Source organism: Sorghum bicolor, chromosome 9, assembly GCF_000003195.3.
Source record: "Sorghum bicolor cultivar BTx623 chromosome 9, Sorghum_bicolor_NCBIv3, whole genome shotgun sequence".
Classification (NCBI taxonomy): Eukaryota; Viridiplantae; Streptophyta; class Magnoliopsida; order Poales; family Poaceae; genus Sorghum; species Sorghum bicolor.
Window position 1 is genome coordinate 47,038,000 of NC_012878.2, and position 12,582 is coordinate 47,050,581.

At 43.5% G+C, this 12,582-nt stretch overlaps 1 protein-coding gene and 1 long non-coding RNA gene across 2 annotated transcripts; both read right to left on the reverse strand.

The window, feature by feature from the left end:
• LOC8077936 (signal peptidase complex catalytic subunit SEC11A) lies at window positions 4,795-7,862 on the reverse strand. The gene is made up of 8 exons (XM_002440963.2): window positions 7,649-7,862; window positions 6,932-7,044; window positions 6,108-6,179; window positions 5,942-5,977; window positions 5,790-5,835; window positions 5,531-5,618; window positions 5,388-5,445; window positions 4,795-5,087 (listed from the first exon to the last, which is right to left on the reverse strand). The coding sequence occupies exons 1-8, from the start codon at window positions 7,725-7,727 to the stop codon at window positions 5,037-5,039; spliced, it is 543 nt and encodes a 180-aa protein (XP_002441008.1). The 5' UTR covers window positions 7,728-7,862; the 3' UTR covers window positions 4,795-5,036.
• LOC110430270 lies at window positions 10,952-12,056 on the reverse strand. The gene is made up of 3 exons (XR_002447580.1): window positions 11,916-12,056; window positions 11,547-11,667; window positions 10,952-11,223 (listed from the first exon to the last, which is right to left on the reverse strand). It is a non-coding gene; the product is annotated as an uncharacterized LOC110430270 (long non-coding RNA).

The window sequence follows — 12,582 nt, forward strand, 5'->3', positions numbered from 1 at the left end:
AAATAGAACCCCAGACCTTCTACAGCATATTCGCAAGGTATAGCAGTAGATTGCAAATTTTTTAGATTTGGGCATACTTTTTTCACATGATCACCAAAGCAGAGCTCACAGCTAAGTACAACAGTACAAACGGAAAGCGTATGCCCTTTAGTATGAAAGCGGTAGCAGTAAGGTTTACCCTTGCTCTTTTGATTTACTCCTTTTTGGGATGATTCTGCTGGATCACTTGAAACATCAACTACATCAGAGCTTGCCGGGACAATGGCATCACTTGTTCCCTACATAACTCTTGTCGATGCTGGTACTCCAGATTGTGGCGTTGCCCCCTTGATCATGTTAGGTGCAGCACCACTGGTCGCCTTTGTATCCTGTCCTCCCTGGGTCGCCGTGGAGTGGGGAGGATGAGGTCCTTGTTGTGTTGCGATTTGATGACCAAAAGCCGCTGTCGACAGTGCAGCCTGATGCGGCAGCTGTTGGTTTGGCACCGATTGGTAGTGAGGCCGCCCATGATTTTGCCAAACCCCACGGCTGCGCCCACCCCCAAAACCGACACCGTGCTTCGCTCTCCACGACCCACTCCACGAAATCCAGAGTTGAAGGAGTTAGCGTCGTAGCCTCCATGACCTCCATGGCCCCCATGTCTGCGATCTCGTCCGCGGGGATGAAAGTCACAACCTCACCCTCGACCAGCATAGCCGGGATCAAAGCCAAGATGAAAGTCAGGGCTAAAACCCGCACCTCTTCCTCCACTTCGCTCGCCAAAAGCGCCACCATTGCCTGTCCCTTGCGCCGCCATTGGTTTTCCTATTCGAATGACCTCTATGAATGAACGGCGCACAGACTCGGAGGGCACAGGCAGCGTCTTGGTTACACGAAGACGTCGTCTCCCCGTTCCTATAAGCCTGAACAGGGCACACAACCCTTTCGTGGGCCGAAAGAACCTACCAGGCCCGATAAGCACAGATGGTACCGGTCTTGGAGCTGTGTCATCCGAATCCCTTGCCACACCTGACGTCGTGCACACAACCGAGGCCGAAAGCAACGCGTTTGGAAGCGGCAGAAATAGTGGATCGATGACCTGATTTTCCAGAGATTTGAAAGTTTTTGAACCATGAACGACATAGGCCTTGCCGACGACCCCGACCGTCTAGACGTCGAGGCCGATCCATCATGAGGACCTGTATGCTGTCGGCTCGCCATGGCAAGGTAATCTCCTAGTGTTCTTGGCGGCGAGACACGAGGACCGGGTAAAGGACCCTTCCATGGCTTCAACGCTAGTTTTCTCCGAACCATCTCAGAGACAATAGCTTTAGGAAGTTGAGCGGTAGGTGAGAAGCTTTTACCTGAATCCAGTGCCTGCTCCGCCATGGCAAGCTGTTCAATTGTGAAGCCTGCATCCAAAGCATCGTTGATGAATGTCGTGGTCGATGGCGTTGCCAATCCCGGGTCTGCCTCGTCTTTCTCCAAATCGTCGGAGTCCTCCCCCGACGCCCAGAACTTGGACCATAGGGGTTCGACGCCGTGCACCTGGGCTAGCCGTCTGGACGCCGCTGCATCCAGCGCCACCTCCCTGGACAGGGCTTCACGCCCACTCCTCCGATGCCGATCTTCGTCGTCCTCACCAACAATATACATGTAGTTCTCTATTATTGAAAAGGATGTTTTGGACAATATTGATCGCGCGGCATGCACCCGCTCCTCACCCACCACGCTTAGGACGTTGTGTCGTTCCTCGAGACGCCTTGAAAAGGATGTTTTGGACAATATTGATCGCGCGGCATGCACCCGCTCCTCACCCACCACGCCCAGGACGTCGTGCCATTCCTCAAGACGCCCTACCGCTAGTGCCGGCCTCTCGCCGCTGAGACCTCGACGACGGCCCCCCTCGCCACCTACATCGATCCCTCTGTCGCTGTTGGCCTCGTCGCGGTAGTCGCAGCCTGACGCTTCACTCTGAAAGGATCAAGATGCCCAAGAGGGGGGTGAATTGGGCTTCTCTAAAAATTTAAGCAACCTATAAGCTCCAATTCAACCCCTTGTGCCTAACGTGACCTAGAGAGCTACCGGATAAAAGTTTTGCAACCTAGTTCCAATCCTATTCTAGCAAGGCAATTCTAAGAATGTAAAAGCACAAAGTAAAAGCTAGAATGTAAAGGAGTAGTGGAAGAAAGTGCTCGGCGATGTTTTGCCGAGGTATCGGAGAGTCGCCACTCTCCACTGGTCCTCGTTGGAGCACCCGCGCAAGGGTCTTGCTCCCCCTTAGTCCGCGCAAGGACCAAGTGCTCTCTACGGGCTGATTCTTCGACACTCCGTCGTGGTGAATCGCCCAAAACCGCTCACAAGCTTGACACGATCTACCCACAAGAATTCCGGACGGTCTTCGTGCCTCCAATCACCACCGAACCGTCTAGGTGATGGCGATCACCAAGAGTAACAAGCAAAGAACTCTCACTTGACCCAAACAAGGCTCTAGAGAGTGGTGGATGCACACTTGACTCTTGGAATTCACTAGAGAAGGATTCTCTCAAGAAATCACTCAATTCTCAATCCTCTCTAGGCTCTTGCTACTCTCTTGCTCCACAACAAGTTTCTCAGATGTTCAAATGGGCAAGAGAGCTCTTATGGACGAGGTGGAGAAGTATAAATACTCCCAACGAAGTCCAAAGGTCAGCCAACCGTTTTCCACTGAAAACGGGGTCACCGGACGCTCTTTATGTTGCACCGGATGCTCTGCACCGAGCGACCGGTGCTCCATAACGGCTAACTGTACCTGCGTCTGACAGGTCACCGGACGCTAACTTTCAGCGTTCGGTGGCACCGTCCGGTGCTTCGGGGAGTTTTACATACTCCCTGAGTATGGGACCGGACGCTACCCGGTGCGTCCGGTGCTAGCGTCTGGTGCTCAGGGGAAGTTTACAACCTCCCTGGGTGTGGGACCGGACGCTGCCCGGTGAGTCCAGTGCCAGCGTCCGGTGCTTAACCCTAAGCACCACACTGTTCCAACGGCTAAGGACCTCACCGGACGCACTCACAGAGCGTCCGGTGCACCTTTGGGCACCCTAACTTCGTCGAAACGCGATCGCTCCAAAACGAAGTTAGTTCCTCTCGATCTAAGGGCTATCTCTGAGCTGCCTAGGGCTAGGTTTAACAAGTGTGCACCACACCTAAACCTAAAGCCTTGCCTAAGTCAAGCTACTAGATCAAAGCCCCTCTTAATAGTACGGTCAAAGGAAAACAAAGTCCTAAACTACTCTAAGTGCCCTTCTTCACCATATGGCACTTAGACCTAGTCTAGTCTTGACGATGTCCATCCATCCTTTGAAAACCGAAACGATTTCCACTATTAAGTAGGCATGTACGTCCCTGTCCATCGAGTACCTATTACCATGACCTTACCTATGACTTTGCCCCTGCAAAACACACGTTAGTCATAGTAATCAATATTGTTATTAATCACCGAAATTACTACGGGCCTAGATGCTCTTTCACACTCCTTTGTCACCACCTCTCCTCTCCGATGCTAGACACACCGCATTCGTTTGACTTCATTGCTGGCCACGGGCAAGCGCGTCTCCCTGCCTGGCGCGGTCAGACCCAACGTCGAACATGGTCACAGACCCGATGCTGAGCACGAGCTTGGCACTTGCCGAGAGGTACGGGCTCGGCCTCCACTAGGAGTGCGGGAAGGAGACGGGAAGAAAAGATACGGTTAAAGAAGAAAGAGCAAAAGACATTGCAGTAATTTTATTCTTTTAATTAATGTATCATGCAAGGCTGTTTTGTCAAACGGGTCAGCTTAGGTTCACCGAGTAAGCTGTTTATGGAGCTGAAATGCAAAAGATTAACTTTACTAGTGAAGTTGAGCTATGCCAAATAAGACCATAATATGAAAAATAAAAGAAGCATCGGTCCATCCCAAAATCTCTCCTGTTTAGGACACTCGTTGCCTCGTTGGGCATGGATCTATTTCTCACGATACATTATGACATCCCTGCGCACATTTTACCATGAATGTAAAATTAACAAACGATCCTTAAACTTGGCAGTGGTGTTATCTAGGTTTCGAACTTCCAAAATACACATCACGAACTAGACTCATGCTACGTCATAGGTCCAGATGACCCTGCTGAAAATGACTCATTTGCTGAAATGACGGTTCAGACTGGTGTCTTTTAGGCCCTCCACAGCGTGATGCTTAAGTAGCATTAGAATAGGAGAAAGATGAAAGAAGAGTAACTCCCTACATTGCAGCTAGTGCTGCTAGCTCCAAGTTAATAGAATATCATTTCTTCCTTTTTTTTCTTCTCTCTCAACATCAGCTAACACGGTATTTTATGATGGGTCCCATAGTGATTCCTCACACAGCAGCTCAAATCTTAACTGGACACCATTCCTCACACAGCAGCTCAAAACACCATTCCTCACACAACTCAAAACTTAACTGGACACCACTGACACCTCTGTACGCATAAACAGTAACGGTCACAACCTCTGTACGCATAACGGGCACCACTCATATTGTGGAGGGCCTTTATAAGCATATCTGGCCTTGCTGGTACCAGCTTGGACCACCATGTCCGCATGGATGTGTATACTTTAGAAGTTTAGATACCTTGCCGAGTTTAAGAGCAAGCGCGTACTACCACGTCAGCAAGCAGATCTAGTCTGGATCCGTTTCCGTTTACGTGGATATGAATTTTGGAAGTTTAGAGACCCAGATGGCCGCTGCTACATTTTACTCCCATTGCAAATAGTCTAGCGCCGTTTCCTGCAAGGCTGCAATGAAGAGTTATCTTCATCGAATATAACCACCGACGACTGATTCAACTCATTAGCTATGGCACAACTACAAAAAGATGAATGCTGGATGAGAACCGACTATCCAATTAGTGGGCAGGTGCCCTCACAGTAGATAAAGAATTCTTCTCGTTTGATACATGGTGGAACAGAACGGCTTCTCTTAACGCTGCGAAGCCACTGACCTCTGCTGTTGCACCATAAGAGCAAAATCTACATGGCACTGAAGTTTGGCATCTCTAATCTTTCGACGTTATGACCAGCAAGCCCAATGCGCCAATCAGCAGGTACTGCAACAAAGATAACATATAGATCAGCAGAGCTTCCAATGATAGTGAATAAATTAACTAATGCTCAATTTGTGGACTCCTGGATGCTCTAGATTATCACAATCAGTGGACTTGCCTAATTTACACAAGCAAGAAGAATGGATGAGTTTCATTTCATCCACATAATGACACAAATATTCTCAGATCAATGGGACTATGCCCTTCTTTGGGTTTGTGTCACTATACTGGTCTGTGTGACTCTTGTGTCAGTGTTTCATTACAGAACAAGCCAATGAATTATTTAGACGAGAATAAGCATACCTTAATAAATGGTTTCTCAGTCATGATAATTGTAACCCAGCCAACATATGGAAGGTAGCTGTTGACATTGGAGAACACAAGGTCAGGAGAACTGTTTTCCAGTGGGCAAAAAGACAGATGCGTGCTATATAAGGTGAACTCACCCCACGGCACGTCCCATAATGTGATGTTGCTGGAGCCAAAGCTGCCCATGTGCATATAATAGTCGGTCGTCCCCAAAATTATTGTCACCTGAAATGGAGTTTGCAAGGTAAAAGAAACATTGCAATCACAACCACAGTACATCATGCACATATTGTTGGTTATTATCAGGATTACACAGTACAATGTAGTAGTAATATTCAGAAGAAAAAACAAGTTAATGGAAATACATTATAGTCATTCAAACTGAAAGTAGTATACCTTTGGTGAGGATGTCCACTTCTGCAGTGTCCTGACGTTCATGGACCTATACAGAGAGAAGAGTAAACTCAAAGTGAGCAGGAAAAAGAGCAGATATCTAATATCTAGTTTAACATTGCATCAATTGAAGTGAAGAACTCAAAATGTAAAACCTTAATCACACGGTGAACAATTGGAATTTCACGACCCTGCATTAATAGCAGCCAAATGAGCATTACTGAATAGATAAATGTACAAACAAACATTATGGTGAGATATAATAGAGAAAACAACTATATTCACGATTCATCAAATAATTCATGGATAAATAAGACTCACATCGACATTGAAAACAACTATTTCTCCCGTGCGAATAGGATCTTTGCTCATATGCAAAAACAGGATATCACCCTGAAAACAAGACAATTTTTATCATTAAGGCATAACGGCATGAAAGATACTGGCTCATACAACTAGCTCTGGAGCTAAAAATAAGTGGTACATAACATGTACCATAACGTAGCAGACCATCAACAAATTATGGTACAAATCTTAAAAGGTTAATTTCACACAATTACCACATTACTGTCATAATAATCATAAAGTTACCACTTCTAGTGCCCATTTCAAAAAAAAATATATATTTAAGGTTCCCTTCTAACAAACCTACCACCTTTGCCCCTAAAAATGGTTTGAGCACCTGGTCGCACTGGTCGGCGTCACATAGTGCAACACATTGGGCAAACTCTTTTCTGCACTATGTGATGCTGACGAGCGGGTACAGGTTCTCAGGAAAGGGGCACAATGTGGTAAGTTTGTGAGAACGGAGCCCAAAGTTTTGGTAGTTTTATGAAGCAGGCACTAGAAGTGGTTGTGACAACTGGTGTCTTGTAAAATTTACTCATCGTAAAAGGAAAAATCTAGTAATAAGGAAAAATGAAACTATGCAGCCATTCAACGTATACAAACTAATGGAACTTAAAGAAAAGTGATAAGTATTCATATAGAAAATGGAAATGTTCCTTTGCGAAGCAGTTTTCTGGAACTCAAATTGGCCACAGATAAAAGGAAAAATGTTGCTAATGTCAACATGAAGCATGTAGATATCATAAAAGCATACGACACCCAAGGTTATTTCCATGTCATGTAAAGAGTGAACAAACCCTTTTAAATCCAGGCTCCATGCTACCAGAGAGAACCACTACAACTGGTGACTCGCTCCCCGTGAAAACTATCAACCCCTTCCATATGATTAACGCAGAGGTAACAATCATACCTGCAAAGAGAAACACTCTGAAAGTTAAAACCCCCTCATGAGACTCATGTTGCAATTAACAGTCAAATATCAAATTGCAGGAAACCTGAACTGCTATCAACAGCCTTGCTAACTGATACGCGTACAACGCTACCCCTCTTGAATATCACAACCCTACAAACCTGAATTTCTATTAGCGACAACTATCATCTAGGGTAACCAACAAGAAACCTAATCAATTCTTGAACAGAGCATAAGCATTCGCGCCCCAAATAATAAGAGATTAAGAAAAAAACACAATCCAGTTCTCGAAGGCAATTCAACTCTTGCTCTATTCTTCACATTCTCATGGTTAACAGGAATAACTTATAATAGTTCAGATCATAGAACCAGACGAAGAATCTAGAGCAGTCTCTTCCTCCGATCTTACGGCCAAAACCCACTGGAAATCGTAAAAGTACTTGTCCCGCTCATTAAAACCGTACTAGCCTCGCATGGCAAAGACCTCACCACAAAACCAAGAACTACAGGGTCCCCCGACGCACTGATCTGGCTGCCATAGACCTCGAGAAGAAAAAACAATCAGGGGGAGAGAAGAAGAGGAGAGTGCGGCAGAGGGCGTCACCGAGGCTGATGATCTGCGTGAGCACTTGGCGGATCTGCATCGAGCGGATCGACTCCATCGTGTCTCCGACGAACCCCATCTCGCTCCCTCTCCCTCGGCTCTCCGGCGGCGAAATCACGAGCCGCGAACAGGACCGGAAGCGGCGTTCTCCGCTCGTGTTTTTTTTTCGGACAGGACCCCCGCCGATGCTCGATATTGTGGGGGTAGCCTTCGCCACGTCACCGTCGGGTGCACGTCAGTGAATCTATTTCGGGGCGTCGGATGGGAATCTGGCGGCTCGAACCGTGTCGGTGTTGGTCTACGCTGGGCCGGTAGGAATGGGCTCCGTTTTCCCTTTTCTTGATGAGATTATAAGAGGGCTGGGCTAACTGTTCTCCGTATCGAAGGATATGGGCCTTAAGATTCGGCTTATTTCCTTGTTGGATGTAGAGGCCCGTGTCCATAGGGAAAATACCAAAGACGGGTCATTAAATTTTTTGCCAAGGAAAAAGTCTATTTTGCTCTCTTATAACTATCATAAAAATCAGTTTTTTCTACCTCAATTAGAAAACCAGACTCCAGACATAACTCCTCCCTTGTCTTTTAAAACCGGACATGTGACCTCCTTGGCTGGTTTCGCTAGGTGGTTTTTCTCCTTTCCTTTTATGTTTATTTCAACTGAATATTTAAAAAATCATAGTGAGTCATAGAAAAAATTATAAAACAGAAAATACAATTTTTGACTTCACATGAGTAGATCTACGTAATAAACATATGATATAGTATGCTATAGTATAAAGTTTTTGTTCTTTCTTTAGATCTATGTTTTTCTGTAATTAATTCATAGCTATAGTTTTTATAGTCTAATTGTGGCGACATTTTTACGGTGGTTTAATCATTGTATGCTTGAGATGTAGGAAAATTTTTGGCTCACATTGGACCCATATATGACTGAGTTATAGACTTTGTTCAGGTTTATGCTTGTTTAATAGTTTTTTAATAGTGAAAAGTGTGTAAAAATAGAGAATATGTGTTCTTTGTGTAATGTTATTTTTCTTATATCTTATGAACACTAACATAATCATGTTGCTCCAGGGAACATATATTTTCTTTTTTTACACTCTTTTAACTATTTAAAAATTATTTAAGAAGCATAAACATAAATAAATTTATAACTCGGTCATACAAGATCCAATGAGCATGAAATTTTTACCATATCTCAAGCATGCAATGATTAGTCATCCATGGAAATTTCACCACAATGGGACCACAATAATTGCAGCTATGGATTGATTGACGAAAAGCGTAGATCTAAAGCTACAGCAAAAAAATTATATTAAAACATACCGTATCATATATTTACTGTGTATATCTACTAATGTGGAGTCCAAAAAAATAAGTTTTCCATTTTATGATTTATGTTTGGTTTACTATGATTTTTTAAAGATTCAACAAAAATAAACATTAAAGATAAAGAAAAAACCACCTAGGGAAACAACTAAGGAGGTCACATGTCTGGTTTTAGAAGTCGCTTAATCCTTGCCTCCTTGGTAAATTGATCCTCTTATAACTTTTTTTGTGATTAGAGCATCTCCAAGAGTATCCAATATTTTCTTTCTAAAAACAAGAAGTTTTACAACTCCTAAAAAAGTATTGGAAGGAATAAAGAAGGCCATCTCCAAGAGCTTCTAATAATCCACTGCTAAAATATAGAAGACAATTTTACATCAAGAATTCTATACTATTTCTAAATTACCCTAACCACTTTTATATATTTTTCTCTCTTGTACATTTGCATCAATAACCCTTTACTACTCTTTATTCTTTTCATGCCCTTCTACCTTTAAATTGGCCGATAAACATGCGCGTGAGAGAGAAGATACACGCAACTGAGAAGTGCGTAACTTTATGCAAAACAGGGTGACTTTTGTCGAGTTCTAAAAGATTAGGACAATGGATTATGAGTTATTGGAAAAAGGTTTTTTTTCTCGTCTTCCTAAAAACTAAGGATTAGGAAGGGATTTAGGGAACTCTTGGACACGGTACAACATAGACGCTCATAAACGCATGCATACTCACCTCTACAAACTTATGCATGCAAACTCTACCCCTAGGAGCATCTTCGAAAACTAAGTCGGCAAATCAGCGAGATGAATGAAGTCATCACAGTCGCCTCGATGTCAAAGGGAATGTTGTCTATCATTAAAAATATAACGCTATTAAATCCTGAAATATTTGCTCTAACAAGGAGTCAAACCTAGACCTGTTGTGCTAATGAGGCTCTTATAACTATTAGGCTATAAACCGTTTCGCAACTAATAACAGGAACACATTAAATATTCCTTGACATCCCATTTTGAGGTCAGATTATTTGACAGTTTTTGATGTGAGGGTATTGCAACACAATAATAAAATAGCAATCCCTATCCTCAGAGTTCAATTATAATTTTTGATATAAAAGAATATCTCATGTCTATATTCATTCATATTCATATGTATTATGCTATCTTCATTCTTAAAAGAATGCATTTCTAGAACTAGTCTAAGTCGAATTATTTTAAATTTAACTAAATAAAAACAAGTGTCAACGGTTATAATCCTAAATAGATATACTTCAAAATATATTTCATGAAAAATCTGAAGATATTTATTTGATAATAATATCAGAGATATAATAGTATAATTTGTAATATTTAGTCAAAATAAATTTTTTGATCTAGCACTATATTTGCATATATTTTAGATGTAGGGAGCAATAAGAAATGTCTAATTAAGAGTCTGTTCATTTGAGCTTATCTGTCGAATCTAACAACCATTTAGTATTATTTTTTTTCTCATAATAAATCAGTGAATAGTACTTTCGACCATAACTTTTCAACCAAGTGAACAAGCCCTTTGCATAGAGGGACTCGCTTGGCCGAGCTTCTCGAGCGGCTCTCTAACCAAAACTTTGCCAAATGGTCATCCAAGAAACAACTCCAGCAAAAAGAAGCCTAGAGGAACCAAAACTGTTTTCCTACAAGGAGCTGAAGCTACAAAAACGTAGCTTCTCTAGTCTCATAAATTTAGTACAAATCATAAAAAGGTTGTCACTGGAACCGTTTTTTACAAGCGTTTTGCAAGACAGTTTGATCGAGATCCACCAGACAAGCCCCTCCACAAAAATAATTTAGAGTCGTCATAGCCCTCTTGGAAGAAACCGGAGCCCTCCTAAAATGGAGCTAAATGAGATCGAAGCGGTACACAAGTTGAGCTTGGCAGCTAGCTAGTATCTCAGCCTGGAGCCTGCACCCAGAGTCACACCTCAAAAACACAAAGCCTATATATCATGTATGTTAAACATTCATATAGATTTTCTGTTCCAAGGATCACAACAGAGAAACACGAGTAAATAAAGTACAACGCATTACATTACATCATAAGCAACCATCCTTCGAGCATCGAGATTAATCTCCTCTCGATCGAGACCAAACTAAATATATATATTAATTAACTTGCTTGCTTGCCGGTGCACGGCGTTCTTGCTTGGTTGAGCATGGGCTAGCCATTAATCGCAGCAGAGCTCGCAGAGCCAGCAGCAGCAGAGCGCAGCGATGCTGATGGATGGAGATCATCGACGGTCGCAGCCACATGCAAAGAAGGGGCAAACAAAATGGGAAGCGCGTTAGCAAGGTGGCCCATAGCAGCCATGTTACCGTTCCCATTTTTTGGAACGAGAACAGACCAGAAACTTGGAGTATCATTTTATAACATGAGAATAGGAACATTCGCGTTTTCAGAACGTAGACATTCTCGCAACATGAAACATGGGGAAAAAAGGCTGCTAAGAGCTGGCCAAGATTAATAGCTGCCCTCCTTGCACGAAAGAAAAAGAATGGAACTGAGCGACTGAAACCAAAAGAGACGCCGTCGAACGCACCATCCCTCGATGAAGCTCGCCTCGCCGCGCTTGGTCGTCGTCGTGCGGCGCCGCAGCCCGCAGCACCCCTGCTTCTTCTTCTTGCCGTGGCCGTTCTGCTCAGCGTCCAGCCTCGGGTAGCCTGTATATACGCATGTTGGTGATATTATTCATAGAGGACAAATGATTATTGAAGCCACACATGACGACGATATATATATGGTAATAAGAGTGCGACATTTGCACACATGCATATGCATGCATATACTCGAAGAAGCAGCTAGACCAACCCGGCCGCCGGCGAGTGGAGTGTGTGTGTATATATATGCATGTATATATTCTCGCTATATATATATATATCTGTGGTTCAGTTGGTCAGCAGATCCTCACCCGGGGGAGGCTGCGTGCTGTTGGTGTTGCTGTCCATCGGATGATGATCGTCTTAGCTGCTGGCTTCTGTCAGTACGTGTGGAAGCTGTGTGTGTTTCAACAAGATTGTAGCTACTAGCTAGCTAGATTGCATTGGTGAAGGCAACCGGCGCTGCGACATGCCCAATATATAGAGGCGTACCGGCCACTCATATGTAAAGGAACGTAAAGTAGCATGTATGCTTTGCTGCACCGAAATGACTTCTTCCCTTACTTTTTTTTTAGTTTCTAGCTACATCTTTTCCTCTTAATGAAATACGGGTTGAATGGCCCGGTCATAAAAAAAAAAGAGTTTCTAGCTACCTCAGTTCTAGACTCGCACGTTCGTTGGGTCCTTCCAAGGTGTTGAAGGCCAGGATCGCAACAGCACTTAACTTTTGCTTGTGGTAGTTGAGGTGTTAACTAAACAAAAGATAGAGATTCTTGTTCTGCATGAAATGAAATGAAAGGGATCAGCAGGCCAGCAGCTGCACACAGATCTCAGCTTTTTATTACTTGCTTTTCTTTCTGTCTTTCCAACAATGTAAGAATTGTCAACTCGGGCGATATATTGTTCTTTACTCAGTGCATGCATGAACTGAAAGGAGACCACGAATGTTGAACAGTTCAAAGAAAATTTCAAAAAAAA